This window comes from Mastomys coucha, unplaced genomic scaffold (assembly GCF_008632895.1).
Source record: "Mastomys coucha isolate ucsf_1 unplaced genomic scaffold, UCSF_Mcou_1 pScaffold16, whole genome shotgun sequence".
NCBI classification, from domain to species: Eukaryota; Metazoa; Chordata; class Mammalia; order Rodentia; family Muridae; genus Mastomys; species Mastomys coucha.
Genome location: NW_022196898.1, coordinates 80505984 through 80516239, shown reverse-complemented (window position 1 = coordinate 80516239; position 10256 = coordinate 80505984). Strand labels below are relative to the sequence as shown.

Here is a 10256-nt window from a genome sequence, read left to right as displayed (position 1 = left end):
GGGGAGGGGGAGAGGGAGGGGAAGGGGAAGAAAGAAAGAAAGAAAGAGAGAGAGAGAAAGAAGAGAGAGAGAGAGAAAGAAAGAAAGAAAGAGGGGAAGAAAGAAAGAAAGAAAGAAAGAAAGAAAGAAAGAAAGAAAGAAAGAGAGAGAGAGAAAGAAAGAAAGAAAGAGGGGAAGAAAGAAAGAAAGAAAGAAAGAGAGAGAGAGAAAGAGAGAAAGAAAGGGAGAGAGAGAAAGAAAGAAAGAAAGAAAGAAAGAAAGAAAGAAAGAGGGGGAGAAAGAAAGAAAGAAAGAGGGGGAGAAAGAAAGAAAGAAAGAGGGGGAGAAAGAAAGAAAGAAAGAAAGAAAGAAAGAGAAAATTCCTATACTGCAGAGTTGTTTTGACTAGAAATGGTGTATATGTTGAAGCCTTGACACAGAAAAGGCATCAAGTCATAGCGGTCACTACTGGTAAATATTCAGGGTAGTCAGAAATTTCTTTTTTAGTGTTCCGCCCCTGGAAAAGACAGCTGAGTTGTAATCATCAGTTTCAGGTAGGAAGTTATCTCTGAATTAGCTAGAACAGTGTTTCTCAAGTTGTGGGTCACGACACTTTTGGGGAGTCAAATAGCCCTTTTACAGGGGTGGCCTAAGACCATCGAAAAACTCAAATATTTACATCACAGTTCATAACAGTAGCAAAATTATAGTCATGAAGTAGCAACAAAAATAGTTTTATGGTTGGGGGGGGGTCATCAAATGAGGAACTGTATTAAAGGGTCGCATCATTAGGAAGGTTGAGAAGCACTGCTTTAGATGCAATGTTTTCATTAGACGGGGGAAGACTTGGACACTTATTAATGCCATCTGCTAACCACGAAAGCTTTCCCACTTGCCTTTCAGTAGTTGTGCCAATGCAAAGATCACTGACGTATCCTCTTCGTAAATCAGTAAGCTAATTTTAATGTAAGGTTAATTTTTGCTACCTCATAAAGTTTCAGTGTTTTCAACTATTAATCTCCAAGTAGTGACCACCTAATTTTCCACCCTTTTAACATCATAATTTCCATTAGCCTAATTTTTTTTCTATCGGGATCATACATTTTTATTTTCAGAAGGTAGAAATGGAATGAGATGCATAAACTAAATATAAGTTCTTTATTCCTTTCCCCTTCAGTGCTACTCCTCAAAGACATCATGTCTTTCAGATATATTTTATACATATATAAATATATATACACAAAAGCATATTATATGTGCTACCTTTTTAACTTAAACACCATCCTACTTATATAGCTAATTTATTCATTAAATCAATTCTTGAAGTATCTTTACATTTTTATAGTTTTGCAGAGGCCGAATCTCATAATACAGCCCAGGCTGGTCTTTCACCTCAGCCTCCCAAGTGGTAGAACTATGAGCATAGACTTTCACACCCATCTTATAGAATAAGTCATATACATAATTACTAGCCCAGTCAAAGATACTGAAAATATTTTGTATTTAAAAGTGTAAAACAATAATTCCAGGAGTATTCTTCATCTGCTTTCCTGTGCTTTTATAAATACATTTGTAAGAAAAATTAATAAATATATTGAGGGGTCACAGGGTATATAGGAAATCTTTACGGAGCTTGCCATGCTGCCCTTTATAAATAGCATTATTTAAGTCTTACTTACATGCCATAGAATTCACTTATTTTAAATGTGAAATCCAGTGGCTTTTAGTATAACCACAGTATATTTAGTATAAATTATGCAAACCAATTTCAGAAAATTTCTTTCGTACCCAAAGATCCTGCAGATTCATTTGCAAACCCTGCTTTTTCCCACATCCAGCTTCTAAAAATCACTATTCTATTTTCTATTTCTTTATTACACCTTTTCTGTATATTTCACATGGATGGAATTGTATATGGTGTTTTGTAGCTGGCTTTTTCTCTCAGCATGTGTTTAATATTCATCCCCGCTGTAAATATATGTATTTTGCATTTTTTTTACTACCTAATTGTATTCCATGATGTAGATGCAGCATTTTAACAATTTTCCAGTTAATACAATTAGGCAATGTCCATCTAATGTTATTGTGAATAATGTCTCTATAGACATTAATGTGTGTGTGTGTATGTGTGTGTGTGTGTGTGTATTTCCCTTCTCTTAAACAGACATAGATTTGTACCCTGGCATGGTAAATATATGCTTTACTTTTAGAAGAAATACCAAATCATTTTTCAAGTGAATTAGATGGTACATGTTTTCTTTAATAAGAGGGGAGAAGAAGGGAGGAAATTTTCTCTTTCTCAAAATAGAAAATACCTTTTTAAAAAATACTATTTGTTCTCTGTTTCTTCTGAGTTTGTAAACCAGTTAACATAAGTAACATAGACAACCGGCCTTGCATAAATATTAGCATCATTACTAATAGATTGGATTGAGAAACATCTTGGATCAGTGGTCACATGGGATCTCTGACCACTCCCCTTAGATTAAAATGATTTTGTTCACCTTGAGGGTCTCCCCATTGCAAGCGTAGAGTATGCCCCAGTTCATTATAGCAAAGAGAAGTGACCCCTGCGGAGACTCCAGCAAAGGAGAGAGAAAAAAGTTAGAGTTAGGAGGGAGCAAGTCCTTTCATGCTTGACCACTGACAACAAAGGTGTATGGGCTGGTGGTTGTCAGTCTCCTAATGTAGCTGCTCTTCATCCTTGGAAATAAAGAGAAAGGATTATAGTTTCATGTTTTCCACAGCCACCGTCAGCTCGCAGGCAGTATGTGAATACTTATATTTATGGGTCACAGTTTAAGAGAATGATATAGTATAGAGGTCCAGGTAAGTGACTGAAAATGATTGAAAAGTATATCTTTGTCAAATCTCATATCTGTTGTGTAGAGGTTTTTGCATAGCTATTTAAACTTTAAAAAACCATCAGCTGTAGTCTGTACGCCTTAGCTGGGCGTGACTTGGTTCCACTGTTGTAGTCTGTACTGCTTAGCTGAGTGTGGCTTGGCTCCACTGTGCCTTGTTCTGCTCTTTCCTACAGTGGTGATAGTTTCTGTCACCCTGCAGACTTGCAGAAGCGCATCCTGAGGGGAGTTGTAGGCTGTCCTGTAGTCTTGCTGAGGATTCAAGTGAACCCTGACAAGGGCAGGTTGATGGCAGACTTGGCTCCTACCTGATATTTGTATCCCTGAGGCTTTGAGAATCATGGAGGTATAGACCACTGGAGACTGGTTAATGACCTGAAGGACCAAGGGGACCCGTCATTGGAGGGTGTCTCATTACTTTTCTATTGCTGTGATGATATACCATGACCTAGGCAACTTACGGAAGAAAGAGTTTATTTGCAGCTTATATTTTTAAAACGTTAGAGCCCGTGACCACCCTAAGTGGGAATGGCCTGGGCTTTGTGACAAACCTCCTCCAACAAGGTCACACCTCCTAGCCTTTCCCAAACAATTCCACTAGCTGGAGACATATGAGACAAACATATGAGCCTAGGGGGGCCATTTTCATACACACTACCCCAGAGACTTTCCTCAATTATTTTGGAAACGTGCTTCTTCATATGTGGTCTTTTCTATAAGGTAGAATTGAAAGCACACTTTTAGACAAATTGGTTGGGTTTTTTTTTTTTCAAGCTTGTGATCTGGTCTTTGTCTTTATATTTTATAATTACTTATGACAATAATGCCACATGTTGAATATGCTGTGTGTTTGCAAGTTCACCAACAATCTAACAGGCTGATCCTAAAGTGTTTAAGTAATCTATTAAAATGAAAATTAAGAGACTATTTGATATGGAAAGATGTTATACAGTGCTCCGAAGGGCAAATAGTTTACAAAAATATACAATTTTATTTTTATTACTATCTCAGAATAAAGGCAGAGTGAGGGAGAACAAGATGGAGAAGAAAAAAGAACAAAAGACATTTACAGCACTTACTTGAATTTCTTTATTTACTTTTGAAATGTTTTCCTTAAAACTCCATTTACATTGAAGATACCCTTTCTCCCAGCATGATCTTCCTTTGTTCTTATCAGTTATAACCATATCAAAAATGATCCAGGAGGCACCCTATGGTGTGATTTGGGTTTCTTGACTATCCTTTTATGATAATAGCTTCAAACTCACCCAAATCATTCTTATATGATTTAAAAAATCATTCTTATATGATTTTATATGATTTATTAAATTATTCTTATATATATATGTAAGAATTCATATATCTATATGTATACTAATGTCAACAATGAGAAGCTCTCTTAGAGAACCCATACCCAGGTTCTCAGGTGTGTTTTTGTGTCTGAGAAACACTCTTTTCTTAACCATCATGTTTAAATCTCTTAAATATTTTTATTAAGTCCCTAGATTACTTCATAAAACCTATTTACTGGTGAAAATACATAATCATTGAATGAAGAAAATAAAAGCTTGTTTCTATAGGGTGAGAGAAAAGAATGGGTATTTTTTTTTCATGCAATATAATCACTTTTGCTTTGGAACTAATACAGTAAATGCTGGCTTAAAAGCTATTTAGTTTTGGAAAGGAAAATTAAAATACATTATGAGTTTTATTGTTCATAGCTGAAGAATTGGGATAAAATCAAAAAATGAGATTGCACAATGCAATAAGGTTATGAAATAAAAATTAAATGCAGGAATATACAATGTAAGAGACTGCAGAGGTGACAATGGTGCCCCAGGGAACAGTACCATGCTTATGGGTAATAATCTGTGGGTGAGTCACGATATAGATGATGTTAAATCAAATGCAGAAGAGCTGAGCTATATGGCCAGGCTATCATCCATAACATGAAATGCGGATTTACAGCAGGCAAAGGAGTAAACAGTGAAACATTTTAAAAATAACAAGAGAAAGAAGGAATGCGTGCTTGTGATTCACATTAATGACATTTTAATGCTTCTGGAAAACAGCATAAGCACCTTTAAAGTTAGAAAAGTATAGACTGAGATTTGAAAATGAGAAATTTCTCACTCTTCAATTCACGACGACTTGAAAGCTTATCATTTCTCTTCTAACAACAAAGGAAATAAAAAGAATTAGAAGACCATAGAATAACTCTTCTTTCAAAGCAGACTTAATTCCATTTCGAGCATATAAGGTATGCCTTTACTTAGTATGCTATATGAGAAATGGAAAGGACAGATCTGAAATAAGTTTGGACCATGAAAATCTTAAGGTGTTATAAAATTTTGAATTTTAAATTTATGGTCTCATGAGAATTTATGTTTGTTTCAAATATATATTGTAATCCAGGCATAATGATGCACTTTTAATTCCAACACTCTAGTCTCAGAGACAAGTAGATCTCTATGAATTCAAGGTGATCCTGATCTACAGAGAGACTTCAGGCCAGCCAGTGGTTGCATAGTGAGACTCTGTCTCAAAAACATCAATAAAACACATATAATAACAATAAACATATCGAATCGAAGTTTATTTTCCCTTTGAGGAAATTTGTGCCAAAGTGAAAGACTGCACGGGTGTTGAGGAATGGGACAGTAGCTAAGCTATACTTCTGAAAAATCCATGCCTGCGCTGAGAAAGCATATTTATTATTGGTTCAAATTACAAAGATGGCTGCCATTGCTGATTTCAGCTCTTATAGATTCTTTGGGGACTATAATTTAGCACATCACATTCCTGTATTATTTTGCAAACCAAATTAACCATACACCAATCTTGTGGATCTATTCAGTATTGTCACGTTTGAGAGACTTCAGACCCTTTCTCCAGGCATGCACTGCGCATCCTCTTCTTAGAACAAGAGTTTGCTTCCTAAAACCCTAAAAGAAAGGGATCAAGCACAGGATTGGGAGTTAGCTCCTAGGATGTGGGTTCTAAGCAGCACTGGATAGTGTTGTGGTTAAGAGTGTTTCTAACTCTTAGCTGAGAGGGTTATTGTAGTTATAGCCCATGTGACATAAACTATCACAGGCTCTGTTTTAAAAAAGTATTACAGCTGAGATTTAATTTATAGCTCCCCCATCCTGCTCTCTTTCTTACTTTCAAACAAAGCAATCCATTTCCAAGAATCTATCTTCATGCGTGTATGTGCAGCTTGGTGGTAGGTCTGTGGGTTTGTTGCTTTGTCTTATCAGTATTTGTTATTTCTTCAGTTGAGTTGTAAGGTTTCCAATAATGTGTTTTTGCAAACTTTGGTTAAGTGACTATATTAATATTATTGGTTAGTTGCTTAATTTTGCATCATAAGGAAACATTTTTTTAATTAGCAGTCTTATGATTTTACTGGAAGATGAATTATACAGCAATTTGAATTCTCCCAACTTATCTAATAACTATCAAGCATTTTTCTGAGGTCACAGAAATTTTTAACTGAAATGTATTTTATTAGTTTCTTCAAGGTCAGCTAATTTTGTAAAGTTCTACATTTTATTTAATGTGCTTATGAAGACTTAGAAAGTTAAGAACTTAAAAGGAACAGTGAAAATCACTTATAATCTTACCAATCAAATAAATTATGTAGTAATTCTAGGTGTCTATTATTCATCTAAATGTATACATGTGTGTCTGTGCACTTGAGGGGGCAGATATCCACAGAGTCAGAAGTGGGCACTGGCTACCCTGGAATGTGAGTTCTGGCAGTCGGTTGTGAAACTCGTGAGTAGGTACTGAGGCCGTAGTCGGCTCCTTTGCAGGGTTATATTCTCATAACCACTGAGCCATCTCCCAGCCTGTAATTTTGCACTTCAAAAAATATTTAATATGAATATTTTCTATTATTAGAAAATTATTCTATACTGTTATTTTCATAAAATCCCACTTAGATGACTACACATTTACTTACTAAGACTGTCTTTAATTCACTTTTTTTTAACCCTTCTGTATGTTCCCATCTCTCTCCCACTTTTTGCTATATGGACAGAAATATTGTACTGACATTATCTGTCTGTCTGTTTTTCTGTTTCTGTGGAAGAGATTCTTAAGAGATTGATTCAAAGGATTAACAATCAGAAGTACTATTACAGAAACTGCCAAATCGCCTTTAAGCATAGACAATCTATACTCCTTCCTATAGAAAACAAATGCCCATTTTCTTTCCTATCTAGGCCATATCCTATCAAATCCATCAGGAAGAGCTGGACTGTGTGACTGTAAAAAACAAGAACACCTTAGCAGTGCTTCTTAAGGGTGAAAACATGTTAAGATCCTCTATAGTCTTGGGTTCTGCTACCTAGCAATCATGTCTTTTTGTTTTGGATCTAGATTTTCTATGCAGTCCATGCTTTTCAAGCACGGAGTGACCATGAACTCAGCCTTCAAGAGTACCAGCGAGTCCATATACTTAGATTCTGTGATCTAAGTGGGAACAAAGAGTGGTGGTTAGCTGAAGCCCAAGGTCAGAAAGGGTATGTGCCAGCTAACTACCTTGGGAAGATGACGTATGCGTAAGAAAGTAAGCAGCATTGCCTGACAAGTTGCTTATTGACTACCTCATGACACTGACACCGAAACTTCAAACCAGAAAACAAAGAAACCTCCAAGCTGCGTGAATACTGTATCTCGTTCTGGGGACGAGTCTTGCTTCCTAAGAAAGAACTGTTAGGAATTTCTCTGAAAGGACAATTTCATTGATGTATAAGGAATAATTGTTGACCGAAATACTACCAACAAAAACAGCAGAGTAAAACGGCCTAGGCTCTGACTATATATTTAAATACAGAGATATTTTCAAAAGATATATTTTCATTTATCATCATCATCATCAAAGAGTGGATCTAAGAGTAAGGTTTTTCACTTTATTGTAACATCTTTTCTGTTCTTTGCCTTATTTTTCACATTTCTTCTTTGCACACATACATGTTTACATATACACATAATATATTCTGCAGTTTATACAGAGTGAGTACAATACAAATTATATATGCATATATACATATATATGTATATATTTATGTATAAGTCACAGAATAAACTAATTATACAGAAAAATAACAGGCAATTAGAAGTCTTCAATATAGGGATCCATTTTAAATACATCTTTAATTAAAAGGAAAACACAAGATGTTAATAATATACAAAACTTACTAAGTGTGTACTCTGTGATGCACACTGCTTTAAATGATTTCTATATCATGATTTAATGCAACATAAAGAGTAAACACTGCTAGCAAGTGGTCGAGGGGGACCATACACAGGCAGCGTGGTTCCAAGATCTGTTCCTACTGACTACACTGTATACTCCCTGAGTGCAAAAGAGTGATGTAAACAATGAACCTGGAGGGAATCAGACTTCACAGTTCAGTATTTAACAACTTTTCAAAATGAAGGCCTTACATAGACTTCCGCATGAGCTTGGGAGAGAAGAATGAATGAAGTGTCAAAATTCATTATTTGTACGTTTTGTTGTTGTGATTAAGCATTATGAAAGTGTAATGGTTTTAAAAGTGTCATCAATGACTACCGAGGAGGCTCTAACAAAGAAACATTTTTGGATCACTCTGATTTAGAAGATACGTGGGCAGTGTGCATTCTACTCCAGAGCCAAGAGGTAAATACTTTTAGTGGCCAGTTCGTATTCAGACAGAGTGCGGAGGATTGCGTTAGCTATGACACCATGGTAGAGCATTGTGCTTTCAATTTGGCTACTCCTCTGAGAACCATCCTCCAAGATTTCACGCATATTCAGTCAAGATGTTATTGGATTAAAATAGAGAAAGCAGGGCAGACGCAGGGATGAAATGAATCAGGGTGAGTGCTCGGAAGGAAGGAAGGAAAACTAAAGGCCTTGGAGGTAACAACCCAATAGAGAATACTTTATGAAGACCAAAATGTCTGACATGTGTTTACTTGGTCAGCATTATCAAATAGCTGCTTTGTATCAGGAACGCTGATAACTTTAAGGGTGTTAGCACAGTGCAAATCAATGCAGGACCCGGCCATGCAAAGTTTACTCTAATGAGGACAGCAGTGGTATTCTAGAAGTAAAACCATGCTACTACCAATAAACAGAGTGTGTTTAGGACCATGGAACAGTGATTTTGTATGATTTTTAGTGGTTATTCTTATAATTACAATAGATTTTAATTGCCCATAAAATCCTAATGACATGTTTAAAAATTTACTTTGAAAGATGTGATCCACTCAATATATATATAGAGATAGATAGATAGATAGATAGATAGATAGATAGATAGATAGGTAGGTAGGTAGGTAGATAGAGATAGAGATACAGATATAGATATCATATAGATATCATATATAATATATATCATATATATGATATGATAACCATATATATGGTGCATTTATTACTGAGCAACATCTATAACAAAATGAAGAGTTCTATTTCTTCCAGTGTAGCTGACTGAATACCATACCTGCTCCCCAAAGCAGAACAGTTTACACTACTACTGAGTGCTTTAGGGTAGCTTTACAAAGTTCTCGTGACATTGATTTTGCATAAAAATGTTTTCTTTTTTAAGTAGGGCAACAAAAGACTTCCTAAAAGATATTAGAGACTTTAAAAAAATTAATTGCTCTTCAAATTCAATTTTAAAGCATGAATTTGTTTGCCTAAGTTTAAGCAAAATGAAATCCAAAGTTGCTAGTTAAGAACACTATGAAAATGTCCAAAGAGGCATAATTTCTTCATGACTGTGTGCACCTGCACACCTGCACACCAAGCTTCAATGCTTTACACAAAATTGAAGGATTATATAAATAGCCCAGTTGTGCTTTTCTGGCTGAAATCAGTGATTAGATGCAGGAGAAGTTTTGTCTACTGATGTGGCCCTAGGAGTGATACTTCCTGTCTGACCTTGGAGAAATCTGTGCCAGGAAAATCAATCCTTGAGTTAGCTCCCAAGAAAGAACTGTTATGATGCCAGTGACTGCAACTTTCCTATCATGATGAGCCCATTACTATAAATGAGCTCTGAAAGGTTATATACTATTTTCATTTTCTACTTATTTTACTTAAAATCAAGTAATTTGTAATTTTGAAATTAGACATTATTTTAATAGACCTCAGAAAAATAAATTTCCAAGATGGTTTATATGTAAGCAGTTCAAAAGATTAAGCCATTGGTTGCACCAGTATAATTACAGCTAGGCATGCTAATGTATTTTGTTATATTCCTTTTTAAATTAATGTTGTACAGAATAGGATCCTCTGAAGTGGGTAATTTTTTTTTACCAAGATGAAGAGGAAGTTTTGTAGCTACTTTTCTTTTTTAAAATAAATGAAAATATATGCATCTTATTTATATTTCATTTTGAAATGCACATGTT

At 35.3% G+C, this 10256-nt stretch overlaps 1 protein-coding gene across 1 annotated transcript in view; it reads left to right on the top strand.

The window, feature by feature from the left end:
* Arhgef38 (Rho guanine nucleotide exchange factor 38) overlaps positions 1-7415 on the top strand; it is a 106226-nt gene extending 98811 nt beyond the window's left edge. Inside the window, exon 14 of the mRNA XM_031376174.1 lies at positions 7230-7415. Coding sequence (XP_031232034.1) covers positions 7230-7415 — 186 coding nt within the window. The remainder of the gene's footprint in view (positions 1-7229) is intronic.
* Positions 7416-10256: the final 2841 nt, after the last annotated feature.